The 20,356-nt window shown below is 42.1% G+C and overlaps 1 protein-coding gene across 3 annotated transcripts in view; it reads left to right on the forward strand.

Annotated features, from left to right (window-relative positions):
• Hs3st4 (heparan sulfate (glucosamine) 3-O-sulfotransferase 4) overlaps positions 1-18,006 on the forward strand; it is a 416,624-nt gene extending 398,618 nt beyond the window's left edge. For all 3 annotated transcript variants that reach the window (NM_001252072.2, XM_006508104.4, XM_030242862.1), the window contains one exon: positions 15,843-18,006. In NM_001252072.2, the coding sequence (NP_001239001.1) occupies positions 15,843-16,479 (637 nt within the window). In that variant the 3' untranslated portion in view covers positions 16,480-18,006. The remainder of the gene's footprint in view (positions 1-15,842) is intronic.
• Positions 18,007-20,356: the final 2,350 nt, after the last annotated feature.

Here is a 20,356-nt window from a genome sequence, read left to right on the forward strand (position 1 = left end):
TACCACTTTGCTTCTTAGAGTTCCAGGGCAGAACAATGATGCCCTAGAAAATGAACATGCATGAGAAATCATTTCAGAGAACAGTTTCTATGGTGTTAGCAAAAGGGGCTGATTTGAAGAAGAGAGCAAGTCTCGTGGGTATTTTGGGGTAGGAGGCCTTGTCCAAAAGGGGTAGGTAATATAATGTGAATACAAGATAATATAAATTATTGAAAGAGCAAGAGAGCATTAATACATTCATTTGTATGTATGAATCATAGATATTATAAAACTCTCCATAGCCTCGTGCACATGTCCATGCATATCTTTCTAGGTTGTACTGATCTCGCTCCTAGCTGTCATCTCTCCATCTGTTACATGATCAGATTGATTGGCTGAAAAATCTGTTTAGTATTTCATGCACCTCAAGCTGTGAAAGGCAGGTCTAAATACAGACACAGTATGATGCACTAATTAATTTATGATTGTATTTTACATCATTGATGCTAGAGCTCTTGATTTGGGGATGCAACTTCTGAAGGAAACAGTTCAAGGACAGCAGTGAAGACTCTTGCAGAAGCATTTTTGTCGGAGACTTGTCCCTACTGCCCTGGCTGCTGGGAACCAGAGGGGGCCTGTAGGTTTCATTCATTCTATGCCTCACTTGTAACCAAACCCCAGAACTGGTCCACAGTTCCTGGCAAAACATGCCTATGCTTCACAGCAGCACTTACACCTGTTACTGATGTAGACAGGTGCCTCCATCTTGCTTGACTTATTTTACAAGCTTCCATAGCCAGGCATGACTGACCCCAGCAACACTTTCATAGATAAAACATCAAGTGCATTCAATGAACATTAACCATCTCACTGACCAGATACCCTGGGCCACACAGAAGAAACGCAGATAACTTATTTACAAAAAGCCAAGATTCATTTTAAAGATGCAAAGAGGCAGAAACCAAATGACCTCACTAGTAGCATGACTCTTACCATGTCATTCTCTGAGAACACACAATGAAGAGATAGGATTCCTATGGAGAAACAACAGCGATCTGCATTTGCGGTGAGCAGTGAATTCCTTGGAGGTGTACTGAGAAGTGCATCATAATTGTATAAAACATTTCTGATTGCTCCTGCTGTCCATCCTTGTTTTATTTGATGAGAAAACTGGGGTTTGAGGTGGTTAAGTGCTTTTCCTTTAGTCTTTCATACAGCAGAGCCAGAGTTCCTAGGCAGTGGAAATAGCAAGGGGGCTATCATCCCAGTATAGAAGATGCTGCCTCGGAAGGACTACTGCAAAGGGCCTGCCAGGCGAAGAGCTAATCTCCCTGATTGGATGGAATACATTGCAGACATCTGTCAAATGATCATGCTTCAACCCACAAATCAAAAAACTGACAAAATATAGACACAACCTAAAGAGCATATGGGGTCACAAAGTAGTGAGGGTAGTAGTCAGACCTTTGTCACTGGCAAAATGCCCGACACTTAAAAAAGTAGAAAGATTAGTTAAGAACACTGGCTCAAATCTGTAATCTCATCATTTGAGAAGCCAAGACAGGAGATTCTGAACTTTTAGACCAACCAGAGGATTACGTGAGAGCCTGCTTCAATAAACAAGAGTGAAAAGAACGAGAAATCAATCTATTTCAACACATGGTTTTGGAGGGTTTGGTGTCGAATGGTAGGGAGGGCATGGAGGAGCACAGCGCTCAGGTCATGGCGCTTATGAAGCAGGGCTTAAGAACACCTGGGTTAGCAGGCTTCCTCTTTCTTTTATTTTTGAGATTGTAATTTAAATACAGCGTTTCTCCCTTCCCTTGCTCTCTTCCATTTTCTCCCTCCACTCTCATGTACCCCTCCCTGCCCTTCTTAAATTCATGCCCTATTTTATCAGTTATTATTGTATGCATAAATATGCAAATACATATGTGTTCCTAAATATAACCTGTTGAGTATATGTAATGTGGATTTTATGTGTTTCAGGCACTGGACAATCAGTTGTTATGCTCTTTCCAGCGGGAAAGCCACCTCTCCCATTCCCAGTTTACTCAGTTGCCTGTGGTTCTATGTGTTGGGTTGAGGCCTTGTGAGCTTTCTTCTCATCCACTTCTCATGTCTATTTTTTTCCTCATTCATCTCATGTTTATGCAGTCATGTTGGTGAGAATTTGCTGGTGTGGCTTCTAATACTTGCTAGAAGTTACAATCTCAGAGCAATCTTCCTGATCCTCTAGCTCTCACAATCTTTCTGCCTTTTTTTTTTCTGGAATATTCCCTGAGCTTTAGGTTATGGGAATGTTTTGCAGATGCATCCACTTGGACTACACTCCACAACTCTACATTTTGACTGGTTGTAGTTTTCTGTAGTGGTCTCCATATATTAGAAAGAAGATTCCTAGATGAGGGATGAAGACTACACTTATATGTGGGTATAAAAACAAATGTTTTTAGGTTGTAGTTAGGGATTATGCTAGTTTAATAAAATAGTGATTATAGATTCTTCCCCAATAATCATGACTTCAGTAGCATTGAGTGATTAGCTAGGTTTCCATAACTGTCCATGGTATCCCTCTTACTGAGTGGGTCTTAAGTCCAATTAGAGAGTTGTTACCACCACGATATTAGCATCACTTTGCTACCTATAGGGTAAATGCTATTTTGATGCAGTTCATGGGTATGATAGCTAGGTGGGGCTGTTGATTGATTTTCTCCCACCTTTGTAATCTTGCATAGCCCCTTCTGATTCCATGAAAGCTCATCCGTATGGAGGGCTGTTCAGATCAGTCGAGTTCAGGGGCCTTTGGGCCATGTTTCTGAAGTATATGGTAATTTTACCAATAGATACTTACGTTCCATGTCTGGAGGGTAACCAAGGGCAACAGTAATAGGTTGTATGTTTTGGGAAGCCTGTTAGAAAGCCCTGGCCAACAACTAAAAAGAGAGCTTCTCTCTCGTTTCTGGCACATTCTGCCATTTTTAATACCTTCTGCCAATGGGACAATGCTAATTGCATTGAGAACATGCCATCCGTCTCAGTTAATCATCTCTAGAAACATTCTTATAGAAGCAGCTAGAAGCCTGCTTCACTAATTCCCTAGGTATCTTTTCATTTAATTAAGTTGACAAACAAAAGAAACTATTAGGCAGGAGTAATAAAGCAAAATGTAGACCAAGAAAAGGCAAGACTTGAATGAAAACCTGGCATATTGGCAGTTGCCATCACAAACAAGCCACATTTTCCTTCCCTCCCAGGTTGAGGTTTGTTGGGGACCCACACAGCTTAAGGGTGCAGGGCTTAGACATTCATCAGAGTGGTGGGTACGCTTAGGAAGAGCTTATGGGGCTTGGAACATAATCAGATGCTGGTGAGAAGCAAGGAGGGGTGGCAGCATTCCTGAGGCAGTGACAGCCTGACACACAGCTGAGAGGAAAGCAAGAGGTGAGATGGAGAGACCTGGAGGCCATCCTGCCACTCACTGTCTGTTAACTGTGAGCACAAAGGGCCTGAGCAGACGAGCTGACACCTCTGTAATCAGTGCTTAATTGTTGGATGTGCCCTTTGAGATGCTGAGCCAGAGGATAGGAAATAAGATTGCAGATAGAAGTCAGTGTGCAGGGTTCTGCAGAGAGGCCCTCTTTGAATGTACATAAACAAAATGTTAGACAAGTACATTCCAGATGGGATCCCCAGTCAGGGGCAGGTGATGTGTGTTTTACCCTCTAATTTATTCAAAATAATGGAACAGCTTCTCTTAGGATATTTGGATAGGACCTTCCATGCACAAAGGACAAAGGGCTAGACCACAGTGGTTCTCAACCTGTGGGTCATGACCCCTTTGGGGGTCTAATGACCCTTTTACTGGAGTTGCATATCAGATATTTACATTAGTATCCATAACAATAGGAAAAATACGATTATGCAGTGGCAACAAAATAATTTTATCATTGGGGGGGGGGGTCAGACGAGAAACTGTACTAAAGGGTCGGAGCATTGGGAAGATTGAGAACCACTGGGCTAGAGAAAAGGTTACTGTTGTGAAGACACAGAGGCTGGAGGCATTTCAATTTTAAAGCCATGTTTTTCTACCTGTAAATTTAGGAAATATTGAAAGGAATGTCTACAACCCCACAAACACCAAACAGTGAGTACAAAGTTAGTCAATAAACTCTCTCATATGAACAGGCACACGCACACACACACACACAGACAGCTTTGTAAAGATATAGATTTAGCGGTGACTCATTTACAAATGCATTTTTAAAAGACTGTGGAACCCCTAGCTCTTTCTGTCCATATGTGCTGTCTAAATAGAATGGAACCAAGAAGTCTTTGCCTGTCACATGGCTGTCTGTTGATGTTAAAGACAAGTGTCATATTGAGAAAGATTAGTGGACAGGAAAACACAAGCAATACTTATCATTTGTGCAGCATGAAGCATGAGCCCTGGGTGGTGCCTAAGCCCTGCTGAGTTGTGAGGATTTCTAGATGTTTAAGATTCAAGCATAGCGAAGAGAAGTATTTCTGGTACTCCCCTGGTGTATATGCCACATTGAAGTGTTTGCCGATGAGGGTAAACCTATATCTTTAAAAAGTTGTCTGTGTGTACATGTGTGTGTTCATATGAGATGATTTATTGTTCACTCAATTGGAGCTTCCACTTTTTAAGTGACTCTAGCATGTGTTAAGTTGACATGAAAAACCTATCCAACACCATGGTACATCCAAATAGGAAGCCAGCTCTGTATGTCCAATATCAATATCAAGAAGCCCAACACCTCTGGCTTCCCACAGTCTTCTCTCTTCACCAGCAAATATGTGACTATTATTCAAGTTCAAGCACCCACAAGTATCTTCAGTTTCCTCAACTCTTCATAGTTCTGAACCATATCCCTAGCATAACTCATATATGCATATCCAGTCTATAAATACTGTATTGATTATTGTGTACTAAATACTTGGTGTCTGGTGATAGTGAACAATACTACTTTGTGTAAAATGGATAAATTATTCCTTAGCTATTAGGTTTCAAGAGAGGTAATTATATTCTAATTCAAATTATATTTGCATTGAAACCTATAGCTCTTGTTTAAACAGAAGCCCTTACTTGGTCATTGTGCAGAGTCACAGAAATGGGATCTAGCTTACATGTTGTCATAGAGGATCTGGCTCTATTAATGGATCCACATCTCCTAAGCCACAGTTATTAAAGACTCTGAACTGGCACCACACAGCTAATAATCCTCTATCTAGGCATGACATTTAGTAGTTGAGATACTTAACATTCCAAGGTGAAGTTTCTAGAATGCTACACATTGTCTTAGTAGGTTGACAGCACTCATAGCAGTAATGTATACTTACACAGGCTTTACACAGGTCCGCCACTAGAGCAGCTGCTCTGGTTGGAGCACAGTTTGAGTCTGTGCCTCCAGGGTTCATGGTTTGAAATTTAATTAAGATATTAAGAAGATCAGAACTGAATCTGTCCATGATGTTCAGAAGTCAGCCTTTGGGTATTGGTTGGGATTAGCAAAGGTTATCAAGGTAAAGGTCCTGTGTTTGAGTTCTGGTAGCTTTATAAAGGAGAGAGCAACTAGAGGCCATATGTACATATGTGCTCCCTCTAGTGATATGTGTGTGCGCTACCTTCAAGATATCTTTAAAAAAGAAAAATAACTTAAGGGAGGACAGATTTATTTTTGGCTCGCAGTTTCTGAAACTTTCAGCTCACCATGGCAGAGAAGGGATGGTTGAGGTTTCATGGTGGTGGCAGCATGCACTGGAAGCTCCCCACTTCACTTGGATTGGGAAGCTCAGAGTTGGACCAGAAACTAGGGCTGAGCTCTAACTTTCCAAGGCCACCAACTGTGCCTCACCTCCCAAAGGCTACTCAGGCACTCAAAATTGTTACACCAGCTGTGAACAAACCTTCAAAAATGAACTTGTAGAGGACATTTCAGAGTCAAGGCATAGCAGATAGATGTGTTGTGCAGTCTTTGAATTCCAGCAGCCAGAAGGCCACCACAGACGCACGCCCTTGGAGCTCTACCTCCAGAACTATGAGCCAAAACAAACTCCTATTCTTTTTAAGCTTCCTAGTCTCAGGTAAATGAACACAGTTGAATCCGAAGGAATTTATTCCATGTTAAGATAACTGCATGAGGTACATATTATCACTATTCCAGTTTATAGCTGAGAAAAGCTAGGCAGAGATAAGCAAATCAGCTTGTCCAAGATCTTATCTGTAATGAAAGGCACAGACTAGGCTTAAACCAGTGGATCCAAAGAGTGACTGGAACTTCTAAGAAAAAATTGGCAATACCTACAACACATGTGGTCAGCATGTCTGTAGGGCCTATGACCTGAAAGACAGTGGCCAGGGCTGCTACCTGACATTGTACACAGTACTGATTTTGAAATACAGGGTAGACCCGGGCACTGACACACAAGCTGCTCAGACAAGCTGCCCTTCCTGGTGATGAGAATGTGTGCAAGTGATGGTGGTAAGGCAGCACTAGGAATGAATTTCCACCTCTTTTCCAAATTTTACACACACACACACACACAGGAAAAGCATCTAATTAGGGGTTGGCTTACAGTTTCAGCGGTTTAGTCCATGATCTTCGTGGTGGGAAGCATTGTGGCAGGCAGACATACTGCTGTAGCAGTAGTTGAGAGCTTACGTTGTATGGGCAAAATATAGGTAGAGAGAGAATGAGACTGGGCCCCTAAGAATGAGAGAGAGAATGAGTGTGGACTTTTGAAACCTCAAAGCCCATTGCCAAGGGATACATCTTCTCCAATAAGGCCACACCAAAGTGGAAACTTACATGAGTTCTTTGGAAAGTCAGTTGGATGATGTTTTGCTGGGGCAAACACGTGAAAGAATGTTTAGCTGAAGTAGACATAGGTGAAAGGCTAAGGCAGACTTGTAAAGAAACGTTTGGCTGAAACAATCATAGGTGAAAGAATGTTTTGTTAAAGCAAGTACATGAAAGGTCATATGGTGAAGGATTTTTTACTAAAAACATATGTGTATTGGTCTGTCTTACACTGTGTTATTGCACTCTATTTGTGAGGACTCTATAAAGAGATACATACCAAAAAAAAACTTTTGGTGGTATGTTATTACTTGTTGTGAGGTTTTTTTTGTTTGTTTGTTTGCTTGCTTGCTTTTCTTTTGTCACTATTGTGGTCTTGGGCTGATTGGCAGAGGTTTGTCAACTAAGACAGACTCACATGCTGAGGCAAGATCTGTGTTGAGGCAAGACCCATAGAGGGCATGTGATGTTTGGAGGGAGTATAAAGAACAGTGACAGAGGTTGAGCTTGGCTTGTTGATATAGCTAGCTGTGTAATGCTTGTTGGTCTCGCATCCTCGCTGATCTTCGCTTTGTTGAGAGAGGCAGAGCCAAGAACTTCTGGTGTTCCTGCTGACATGCGCCAAGGCTGAGGCCTGGCTGTTTCTTTTAGGTAGAGACACCACTATTGATTTCTGTTTGCCCTCTCAACTCTACTAAACTGGACTGCTGATATATCTGTAAAGTATTTGCAAGTAGATTGAGCTGTCACTGCTAACCTATAAACTTAAACTGTCCATTTTTAGACAACACAGATGGAAGTTGCTCGAAAGAACCTTTCTAAACAGGTCCACACCCACCCCTGTATCCTTTCTCTTCCCCTACCCCTGGTGGATGGTGGGATAAAAAGGAAAATAAAATGTTTTAAAACCATAATTAAAAATAGGTTTAAAAAAATAAATTACACCACACTTTCTAATCTTGCCTAATAAACTAGAAGCCAAGCATGCCAATATATAAGCCTATGGGGGCCATTCTTAATCAAACTACAGCATCCAGGTAGTTCTCTGGAGACAAAACCAAACTCCAAAGCAACCCACCTCAATAAGAATCAGAACCATCCTCGTCCTGATAGATCTCTGCTAATTTGGCACAACCTTCAGAGCAGAAACATGGTTAAGACCTGAGGTTATTGTTTTCTTCGACATTTAGACCCAGGGTGTTTTCCTTATTGTTTTATGATCCTTCCTTGTATATTATTGCGTCTCACCTTCCACTTCCTTCTTCTTCGCACTCCATTTATCATAATCTTCGTCATTTTCTGCTCAGCCTACAGCTTTCTGTCCTCTTCCTCTTCCCTGTGAAGGCCTACAGCAAGGTAGAGGAGATGCAGCTACAGAGTGTTCTCACTGGAACCACCACAGAAACGGTCCATCCCACTTTCCTCTCCAGGAACTCAGTGTCTTGAATGTCAGGGACCACACCTGCTTTTCCCCCAGCATGTGCTTAGCCCCTGGTATATAATAATCACCAACAGATACGTCATTGAGTTAATGAGAAGTGGCCTTGAAACACAGCCCTTTTTATGTACAAGAAGTGGAGATCTAAGGAAGAAACAGTTGTGTCCTAAATCCATTCAGTAAGTTGACTGTTAACTCAGACCTGTAGCCCAGAACTTTCTTTTGCTTCTAGCTTAGAGCAGTGTGGTTCCCAAGCATGCAGATTTCCTCCATTGTCTGTATATGAATGCGGTTTTCAAATGGATCACACTTTCTTTTTCATAAACTTGGGTGTGAAGACCCAACATATTTGGGAAAGGCCTGTGAATCATTGGGCAAGATTACGTTTTCTCTCTGAAACATGACGTTCTCCATCTTTATAAATGGCTCAGTGAGTCACAGGGGCCTGGAAGGTTAAACCAGGGTAATGTAACACAGTTGCTTCACTGGCTGTTAACTGTGTTTCTTCCCTAGCTGAAGAGGAGCCCAACCCACCTCTTGCCCTTGTTTTAACCACTATTTTTGTGGGTTATAGTTCATCAGGAAGGCTCAGAAAATATTGCTAATTTATGCACCATTTATTCCACTAGATAATGCATTTGGGAAAATGTAAGGTGCCCACACACCTGCAATTCAGGGACGCTAAAGGCAAGCTCTGCACTGACCCTGCCAGGGAGAATGGGCACTTTATATCTCATATGGTTGACTGCTTTCTCCCTCCGTGTTCATGATGGTGTCCATTCGCTTCAGTTGAGGAGGCCCTGGAGAGAGATATTACAAATTGAATGATGTAGCCTGATCTGACAAGAGTTTCTAGGGATTCTGGCCTGGGTTTGGTGCTTCACAGTAGGATGCCACTTTCACAAGTCATGGAATGATTTTTAAATGTCTGATTTTAAAGTTCTACTTTGACACTAACACAGTGACTTTGGGACACTCATGCCACTTTGCTGAGCCCCTGCAATGTGGCACTTGTCAAGAAGTAACCAAAAGGGTAAGCTATGGTACTAGGCAAAATGTAAAGTTGAATTTGCCTTCTACCTATTTTGACTGTGAACAAACGAATCAGTCTTACCAGGCTTCAGTTTTCTGACCCCTAGATTATAAGGGTACAAACTTCAAAGGAGATTTTTTAAAAATCAACATCAAATGTATAGAGAATCCATGTGAATCACTCGTTAGGTATTAACTCATTTAATAAATGCCTGTGAAAAGGCAATTATTCATGTAATGATTGCTTTTCAGATAATGGAAATGAGGCATTGCAGGTGCTTATGGACTTACAGTGGGGACACACTCAATGAATTCATCATAAGTTTAATGTATTGGAAGTTAACAATGCATTGTTTTTTAGATAGGCTTACATGCCCTCAGAGCTGGCCTCAAATTTGCTGAGTAGCTATAATTAACCTGGGACTTTTGATCCTTTTGACAAGTGCTAGGACAATACAACTATAACATTTGTGCCTTTACTGGGCACCAAGCTACAGGCTGTGAGAGCCACTGACAGCTTGGGTAGAGTGATTCTCACTTCAGGACTCTGTTGTGATGCTGATGTCACGGCTGCTCTGAGCATCCTGGGTATTGTTAATGAGCTCATCCAAACCCAGATGTGGTATTTTCTCACCATATGGTCCCCGGTGAAGTACATGGTCCTTCAGTCAGTGATGGTATGATGCAGGCTTGCTGACCTCACACATGGAAAATCTAATCTAAGGAGCATGTGATCCAATTTCATCCAGTTTTCCCAACTCCCCGGGGACCATATATTCTTTTGTGTATCACTCCCATAATAATCCAATGACTACAAATAGCCATAGAGCATTCATTACATAGCTGCATTTACCATTTAAAGCTCTAAGAACAGAGTTGAGGAAAGAATTGCCCTGTATCATAGAGAACTGAGACTAGCTATGCAGGACCTGGGAATCAATTCTGTTGTGATTCTTTGGTTGTATATTTGTTTGTTTTTTTACAACGAAAGAGAACAAATTAAGGGTTTTGTGCATGGTATGTGCTAAGCCAGTCCTTTCCTGCTGAGCTTCACCTCATCCCAGTCTACTTTAGGTCTTTATCGTAACCTCAGGATTGCAAGGACTCTGGGGGAGGATGGGGGCAATGGGAGTTAGTAAGGTGCTGAGATGTGGTAGAGCATTTATCTAGCATGAAAAGGGTCCTGAATTCCCTGAATTTTCCCATCCCAAGCTCTGTATCCAAACTAAAATATACAATGAAAGAAAATAGGAGTTAGTAAAAACCTTTGAGAACATTAACTTTTTGATACAACAAACATTTAAATTTTTTCCTGCTTGAGAATTCAATGCATAGACAAAGAACTGGTCTGAGTATCTGCTGGTGACTAGCAGAAGACAGACATATAGACATTGAGCTTTTACTTGCCAACAGATGGAATACGCACATAGAAGATGCATGCTCAACTCCAACCCAGGTCTTTCTCTGTGGTTCAGACTACCATGGTTTCAGACTGTGGATTTCAGATTCCCAAGTTGTTGGGTCCACCTGAGTACGTAACAGATATCCCATGTACCATATTCAAAGTCAGTATTGTCTTCCATTTCACAGCTGCTTGCTTTACAGGGTTCTCCTTATAACCAGATCATCCATTCACCATGCTGCTGCCAGTGTTCCTGAACACCTCTCTTTTACCTCAATCTTCCCATCCATAAGGATGATGGATGCTTATTCATATGGACTACTGCCACTTCTATCCATAGCCTTGACATAGCTTCTGAGCATTGCTGCCTTTGAAACACATACAGTCTTTTCTGGTCTCACCAGTCAACCAGAAAAGACAATTAAGTGTGAATCACACTCTAGTCTCCCGTTTGGCTCTCTTCAGTGGATTCTTGTCATATACAAAAGAATCCTTATGCCTTCCTCAGATCTGTTAAGCCCTCTAGGATTTGGTCCCCACCCATCTTTCCTGACCTTATTTTCTAACTCTCTTACATTTTCTAACTCCCTCCAGCATCCCTGGCCTTTCTCGTGTTCCTCACACACACCACGATGTGAGAACATGGGCGTATTGAAATGTCAGACCCAGCTGAGAAGAACTTAATTAAAAAGTAGAAAAGAGAAGAGAAATTGAGGGGTGAAAAGCTTCAAGAAGGTGGGAAGGATAAGACTCTAAGCCCAGGTGGAAATTTGTCATATCTGATAGAAGAAATACCTCAGCTAGCTTCAGTCTCAGTCTCTCTCCCCCTCCCCCACCTCTCTCTGTGCACGTGTATGTTCTCTCTCTCTCTCTCTCTCTCTCTCTCTCTCTCTCTGTGTGTGTGTGTGTGTGTGTGTGTGTGTGTGTATGAATGCAAGTGTACTGTATATATACAAATGCGCACCTGTGTATGTGGGAACAGAGGTCAACTTCGGTTGTTTTTCCTCAGGTGCCACTTCCCTTCTTTTTTTGAGGTAGAGTCTCTCATTAGCCTGGGGCTTTCCAAGTCAGCTAAGGTGGCTGACTAGCAAGCCTTGTAGTTCCACTTGTCTTTGCCTCCAGAGTCTAAAATTGTAAGCATATACCACTACATCCAGGTTTTTAAAAATGTGGGTCCTGGGGGGGGAGGGGGGTCAAACTTAGGTCCCATTGTTTGTGATAAACACTTTAGTGACTGAGCAAACCACCCAGCCCTGCTTCCTACAGCATCACAGGGAGAGGAGACTAGGACAGTGTAGAAATAGTTGCTGGATCAGAGGCCCAGATGAGAGATCTAGGGAGGAGAAAGAGCAACAAAACTTATTATGATAAAACTTATTCAGAACTGGTCTCAGCTTCAGAGAAGAGATGAATAGCTTGACAGGCAACTAATGTACTTCCGAATAACTTACCTGTTGGACAAAACATTCAACAGTTTCCTTGACAGTGAGACCTTGGGTTCTGTGCCTGCTGGAAACTGGAAAAGTAGCAATACCTGCTCTGTTGATTAAAAACAGATAATTATATGGCACTATAATACATTTTCTGCCAGAAGTCACAGCTAGGCTGCATGCTCCATCCTTGTCTTATCAACCATCATACTACTAGTAAATGCTTATTCATGTTTTGAACAAATGAATGAGTGATGAGTGAATGAGTGAAAGGCTAAGTTTTAGAAGAGGGAGAACTATTATTTTGTAGAATTAGGAGCAGACACTGGAGATTTTTTTCACTGGCAAAGGAACAGATGGATCTTAAATCAGTGATCCAGTGTTGCTTACCATGGATGCCCAGCTGTGAGAATGCACTTGAATCTCATGCTTATCCCATTCACCTGCAGCAAGATGATCAGAGCCACCAAGACTCCTCCTCTGCCTCTGCTTTCCTCAATGTTCCTCGCTTTTTACTCCCTTTACATTAAATACTGAGCAAGGCATGTCTTTAGCCTACTGTATCCACTGGCATGTAGGTTGGGAACCACTTTATCTCAGATGCTTTGGATAAAAGATTCAAGATCCACACGGGTCTTGACAGACTGCCAGTTAGCCAGAGGAGATCATTTCAATGGGACTTAATGCAAAGGTGACACTGAGATCTATTGAACGAATACAAAGAATGGAGAGGAGGAGTTACACAGCTGCTTCCATACTGAGGAAAAATGCAAAAAGACAGACATGGAAAAGAGCAACCCAGGGGCCAAAATCTGGGGGAGACAATGCAAAACTAACATTTTTCAGGACATTATATTTTGTCAACATTTATTTAATGTTTTGTAATATATGTTCCTGGTTGGCCATCAACCTCTAGATCAAGAATTGGCCTTATTGTAGACCAGACCCTCCATTTGGCTTTTCCATTCAGTCGAATGAAAGGTTTTTCCTCTGCCCTTCCATAAGAATTGCTCTGAAAATGATCACAGACAAGCCAGCTTAAGTGAAAATAAGATTCTGGCATTCATGAGGTACTCTCTTGAGCGATCCACCTGCGTTATCACATTTAGTCTTCATCTCAGTCCTTTGGGCATGGAATTTTATTAGCTCTATCTTTTAGGTGAGAAACTGAGTTTGAGAATGAGGTAAGGGGCTTCACTGAGACAACAAAGATCATCAGAGCTTTCGGGTTATTGAATTAGGCAGGTCTACTTTCAAAGGCTGTTCCTTACCCTCACGTTTCCAAATGAGATCACTGGCACATACATAAACACACGGACACAGACAACACACACACACACACACACACACACACACACAGATACTGGCAATACTGTGGAAACTATGTCATCTTAAACAAACATGCTTACTGATGGCCATGCCTGTGGCTTTCACATAAAAACTACATCCTCCCCTACCAGTGTACTCTAACAAGGTCCAGTTCTAACAAATTTTTCTACCAGACAAATTCCTCTTGATTAATAAAGGAGCTTGCTGTGGAAGCTCAAAACCCAGCAGCAATTAATTATTGACAGAGCATGTGAATTAGAGATAAAAGAAGTCGTTCTTTCTCCATGCAAGTGATAGTAAATAAATTTAATTACGGTAGGAGAGGCTAAGGGATCTTCGTCTGAATTAAGTTTTATTAGCTGAGACATTTAAAAGCATGTCATCATAACAAAGAGGTCTTGTGTAATCCCGAATGTACCACTTTGGTTAAGACACAGAAGTGAATGGATTTATGGAGCACCTGGTGGCAGATGGCCCATTGTACCATCAGGTATTGAAATTGAACATGTTTATCCTCAATTAGCACTGGTCTCCATATGCCTATAGCGAACTGACTGCATAATAATATCCTGAGCCTTATTTTTAATCACCGATTGGCCCTCTGCTTTGGGCTGGAGGTAGTGGCATCAAAGGAAAACATGGATATAGAGGTGGTGGTGGAAAGTGTTTTTGTCAAAGAGACTGGTAGACAAGAACCATGCTGTGGCATCTGTGTTCTTCTGCAACTTTTCATTATTATAACAGACTCCTACTATAGTCAACGTTGTAAGAAGAAAGGTTTATTGTGGCTTTTGGTTTCAGAGATTCCAATCCACAGTTGCTTTGCCTTATTTGGGGGGGGGGGGGTCTGTGGCAACCCAGCTCATTATGGGAGTGGTATATGTTAGGGAAAGCCTATTCACTGCATGGCCAGGCCATCAAAGTGAGAAAAAAAAGATAGGGGAGATGCTGGGGTCTTAGCTTGCCCTTTAATTAATTTTATTTAGATTTTTATTTATGTGTATGTGCTTTTGCCTCCATGTATATTTGTGCACCTCTGGTGCCTACAGAGTTTATGAGAGGCTCTTGGATCTTCTGGAATTGGAGTTTCAGATAGTTGTGAGCCATCACACAAACACATGCTGAGAACCAAACACAGTTCTCTTCAAGAGCAGCAAATGCTTTTAGCCACTAAGCCAACCTGGCAGCCTCTTAATATGCCCTAAGCAGCATTCCAAAGACCTAACCACATCTCACTAGGCTCCACCCTTAAGGACTGCACCATCCTACCGAGTCTGGAGACAAAGCCTTTAACATATAGGGGATGGGGAGGGAGGGGTTGGGGTATTCAAGATCCCTCTATGAGAGGTTTTCTTGGCAAACTTGGAAGCAAAAAATAAAAGAAAATTGTATATGTTGAAACCAAGCATATGGTTGCATTCTATGTCACTTTGTTCTCAAATGAACTTAAGGTGACTAAAGATGTCAAGGCATGTTGTATATAGTTTTCTGAGGACAGAAAGCTTACCTGATGTCTTTGTTCATTCTTTATCCTTGGGTTTCTTTCGTTTTTTTAAACATTTATTCAACACTGTTTTTTATGCTAAATCAGGGGTCAGAAAACCGCCTTAAAAAGCAAAATGAGGCATATTTTAGGTTCTGTGTGCCACATACCTGTTGCACCAACTAATTTCACTATTTATTGTATAAAAGCAGCACATAAACAATATGTAAATGAGCAAGTGTGGCTAGGTCCCAATGAAGGTTTATTTACAAGCATTGAAATATAAATTCTGCATAATTTTCAAGTATCATACAATGCTGCTATTACTATCATTTGGGCTTTTTCCCACAGCCATTTAAAGGTTATAAATCCTTCTTAGCTGTGACTCACATACAAACAGGAGGCAAGGAGAATTTGCCAACCCTGGACTAGATAATCTTTGAGGTCTTGTTGAGCGCAAACATTTCCTGAAAGCTACTACAACAATAATAAAACCCTTAATTTACTGAGCTCATGCACACAAGAGATTCCATGCTAAATGCTTTCAAACATTAGCTCCCTTAATCCTCCTACTACAGTGTGAAGTCTTTGCTATCATTACCTCTATTTCAGAGATTATAAAACTAATATGTAAGGAAATTAAGGGCATATCTAGGTTAAATACAACTGGTAAGAGGTAGAAAGGCAGTTTAAACTCGGGAATACAAGCTTCCCAAAGAGTAATGCATAAATCTTAGGCTGCCTTTTCTGATAATTACATAGTCAAGCCTTCATTTGGGACATCGAGACAGAACTGCCCAGTGCTCATCTGTTCTATTTAGTGGCTTCTACCTAGGCTATGTGTTGCATATAATTTGTGCAAAGATACTAAAATATCTTGGGTATAGTAATAACCACTGTATTTCCTCTTTCTTTGTTCTTCTAGAAATGTGATGCCTAAGACATTGGATGGGCAGATAACCATGGAGAAGACCCCCAGTTATTTTGTGACGAATGAGGCTCCCAAGCGCATCCACTCTATGGCCAAGGATATCAAACTCATTGTGGTGGTACGAAACCCAGTGACCAGGGCCATTTCTGACTATACCCAGACACTGTCAAAAAAGCCAGAGATCCCCACCTTTGAGGTTCTGGCCTTCAAAAACCGGACCCTGGGGCTGATTGATGCCTCTTGGAGCGCCATTCGCATTGGGATCTATGCTTTGCACCTGGAGAACTGGCTGCAGTACTTTCCCCTTTCTCAGATCCTGTTTGTCAGTGGTGAGCGACTCATAGTGGACCCTGCAGGGGAGATGGCCAAGGTCCAGGATTTCCTAGGCCTCAAGCGTGTGGTGACTGAGAAGCACTTTTACTTCAACAAAACCAAGGGGTTCCCCTGCCTGAAGAAGCCAGAAGACAGCAGCGCCCCAAGATGTTTGGGCAAGAGCAAAGGTCGGACTCATCCCCGAATTGACCCAGATGTCATCCATAGACTTCGGAAATTCTACAAACCCTTCAACATGATGTTTTACCAAATGACTGGTCAAGATTTCCAGTGGGAACAGGAAGAGGGTGATAAGTGAGGCTGATGGTGTGGAGGGAAGGCTAATGAATAGCAAGGATACTCTTAAGCAGAGTCCCAAATCCCCCAGGTTCAGAAGTGTCAGCCATGCTGGAGTACCAAGTAGATTGCCAACCTGATCCATCAGGTTACATCCAATGTCGTGGGCTTAGGCAGAGGTATAGATCTCATGGCATCCCTGGGGAGGAATCAACAATGTCTGGTTGACCAGATGGTTACTAAAATCTACCATGAATAGTATCTTCTACTAGTTAATAGTTAAAGAGGATAAACATCTTCCAATGTCACAGACAGATGCTATGTTGAGTATAAGAAAGAGAGAAAGAGAGAGAGAGAGGGAGGGGGAGAGGGAGGAAGGAAGGAAGGAAGGAAGGAAGGAAGGAAGGAAGGAAGGAGAGAAGAAAGAAAGAAAGAGAGAGGGGGATGGAGGGAAGGAGGAAGGAAGGAAGGAAGGAAGGAAGGAAGGAAGGAAGGAAGGAAGGTGTATTTTGCCGGAGCTCTTACTATAGTCTTGGGAGTATGGATTCTAGCCTTGTATTTAATCCCTGGTACATAAACTTCTGCTCTGGCATCTCTCCAGAATGCTATTTGTGACTGAGAGCACCAAGACTCCCAGGGAACAATATCCTCCCTCCAAGGCCTGTCTAGCCTTCCCATCAAAGGCCTCATCCCACAACCCTTTGATTTCCTCCCTCCCCACAATATGAAGGCAAAGGCATGCACGTATGTTCTTCACCAAAAATAAAATAAAATAAAATAAAACAAAACAAAAAATAGCCTATACCCCCTAGAGCCTTCTATCTGAGAGCCATCCAAGGTGGGTCTCTCTCTTCATGAGCGTTCTAAATTACAGAGAAGCTTAGCACATCCTCATATTGGGATCTGGCCTACATGAATGCTCCCAGAACAGGGAGATAGCATCTGTGTTTTGAGCCCTGAGGTTGGCAAAGATGAATGCTTGTAACTGTGGGTATCAGGCAAACCCCAGCCTCTTGGTGGGTGGCCCCTTATCTAAAGACCCTTGTTCCTAAGGATCGTGGTCCTGGGGCATGCTCTAAGGGATAGGCTCTGCTCTGGAGGCAAAGACAGAGCTTGCTTGTTAGTTGTTCACAGACACCCTTCCAAATGTGAAGAGGAAGGGAGTACCCAATGTTTTTTGTTTGTCTTGATGCTGCCCCCTCAGGGTCACCTCATGGTTCATTTTTCTCTACTCAGAGATGGCATTCATTGGGCCATTGGCAAGAACGCTGCTGCTTTGCAGTGTGAAGTGGATTGAGGAGGGCAAGGACTGTCTGCAGACATCCTTTTCAAGGGCTGCCAAATAAAGTGTCCCTTCCCATTAGTATGGTTCAATTAAAACACAGCGTTTGACATAAAGCACTTGTTTCTCAGATCTCCAAAGCCAGGAATTGTAGTAAAATTGGAAATGTGTATGAGTGGGGAGAGTTGAATCTGTTCAGCTGTTATTAAACTGTCATTTCTCCCACTAAATGGAAACTGTGTTGTTATAAAGCTTAATGCAACCTGATTGATGGTTTTTGATGGTTTGTTTGTATTGGTCACTTCTTGCCCACCCATACCCCTACCCTGGATGGCAGGGAATAGATAGTTTCCTGAGTCTTTGAGGGATTCTATGTGCAAGGTAGGATGTTTCTTTCAGAAACATAAACACTATAGCTGGGGAAAAGGTATAGATTTTCATCACCCTGTGCGCCATGGACTGATAAACCACATTCAGAAACAGCTGCACAAATATTTTTTTTTCCAGATAAGAAAAGTTGAGCTGAAGGCAATGAATATTCCAAAGTAAACAAAGATACAGATCAAAATACAAGTGCTCACATTTTTAAAGGAAGGGGGTACACACCAGGGTAGAAGAGTGAGCTACATATGTGTGTGTCTGGGGGAGGGGGGTCCTGCTCTGTGAACAGAACAATGTCTGAGCAGGTGTCAGCCTTAGCTGAATCTCCTGTGGATTTTGTACAAGACATGTGTGCAAGCCTAGCACAGTGGAAGACACCTGTAACTACAGTAGTCAGGGAGACTGAGGCACCCTCCTGGCTTTGAGGCCAGTCTGTGTCACCCAATGAGGCACTGGCTAAAAGTAAGTCAATACATACACATAGGAGGAAGAAGAGAGGAGGAGAGAGAGAAAACGAAGAAGGAAAATTGAGGAAGAAGGGGACAGAGAACTGAGGAGGAAGGGAGGGTGGGAGGAAGGGAAAGAAGGGAAAGAGGGGGGAGGGAGGAAGGGAGGGAGGGAGAGATGGAGAGAGAGAGGGAAGGAGGGAGGGAAAGGAGGGAGGGAAAGGAGGAAGGGAAAGGAGGGAGGAAGGAAGGAAGGAAGAAAAGGAGGGAGGGAGGGAAGGAGGAAGGAAGGAAGGAAGGAAGGAAGGAAGGAAGGAAGGAAGGAAGGAAGGAAGGAGGTAGGTAGACTGACAGACATGGCTTTTGAGCTCTAGACTAGATCTCTAGTGGTACTGACCGTTTCAGAAGTGTTTTTAAGGAAACTGGGATTTAGAACTTGAGTCAAGTCTTAATGTTTCCTTCTGCTCTCTTCCTTGAGCTTAACCCACTCATGGCTTTATGAGATTTACTTTCAAGGAAAGTCGTACCAGGGTTTTTGAACCCTGCAAAGAAGAGTTATATCATTCTTGCAGAAATGTGTTCTGTTTTGGAGTTCAGTGGCAGCTAGGTTATGAAGACATTAAAATTCTGTCAAAGAACAATGTATCTGGTTCTAGACAACCTCTGAAGATGTTCTTCAACAGGCTAAGAATCACCATTCCCAGACTGCACTCCTGTCTCATTCCGGAAGGGCATGTGCTGATAAGGCTCTTCAGTCGTCTTCTGTCTGCCTGTCCCCACAAGCCCATAAAGCACACACTGTAAATGCTGCTTCCAAATAATAGCTGCTAAGTGTGTGCCCTTATATAAATATTCCATGTAAAGATGACAAACTCATTTTAAAATGAGTGGTAAATATAGCATTTTCCTTGTGAAATAAAAGTCTGGCAAGCCCTCCCTCTTAAGTCATTTATATGCCATTCGGTATAAAGAAAGAGCAGAGGACTAAGCCTCCAGAGCAAGAGGATTTAAAACAAAACAAAGCAGAGCAAACCAAAGCAAACAAATAATAATAATAATTAATAATAATAATAATAAACCAATCACCACCACCAAGAACAACAACAAAATAAAAAAATCCTGCCATTTGGCAATGTATTTGAAGAGTCCTTATTTCGAAAATAAATGCAAAATTGGCATGTTTATAGTCTGATTTCTTCAGTGGCTACTGTTCCTTTGACTCTCCCACTCAGAGTGAGTGACAGAGCCTGGTCTCTTAGTGTGGAGGCTTGATGAATGGATCGTTACCTATCTAGAAAAGACAAACTAACTTGACAACATAGAGTCAGGATATAATACTTCTGCCTGATTTAAATATGAGCATGGCAACTCCCAGGGAGACTGAACTTGGTATTTGATTTCAATTAGCAAAGCATAAATTATGTTTAATGCTCTGCTCCCCTCCCTTTCCTGGAATGAGTGATCATGGTTACTGCATGTGGTTCTAAATGAGAAAAGAACTCATCCTTCCAAATACTGTACTATAATTGCTACCATGTTCATCTCAGTTTGTAAGTATCTTTGCACACCTGAAAGACACAAAAGCCTTGATACTGCAGCTTAAATTTACCAGCTCAGGACACACACACACACACACACACACACACACACACACACAATTATAAGAAAATTACTTAGCAGACTCACACAGCTGTAGCTTGTGAATGAACATCACATCACGTTGGTGGAGATGTGGCTGTTTAAAGGATTCCATACAAGCTTAAGGAGTATCCTCAACAACCTCTGCAAAT

The sequence above is a fragment of the Mus musculus genome, chromosome 7 (genome assembly GCF_000001635.26).
Source record: "Mus musculus strain C57BL/6J chromosome 7, GRCm38.p6 C57BL/6J".
Taxonomy (NCBI): Eukaryota; Metazoa; Chordata; class Mammalia; order Rodentia; family Muridae; genus Mus; species Mus musculus.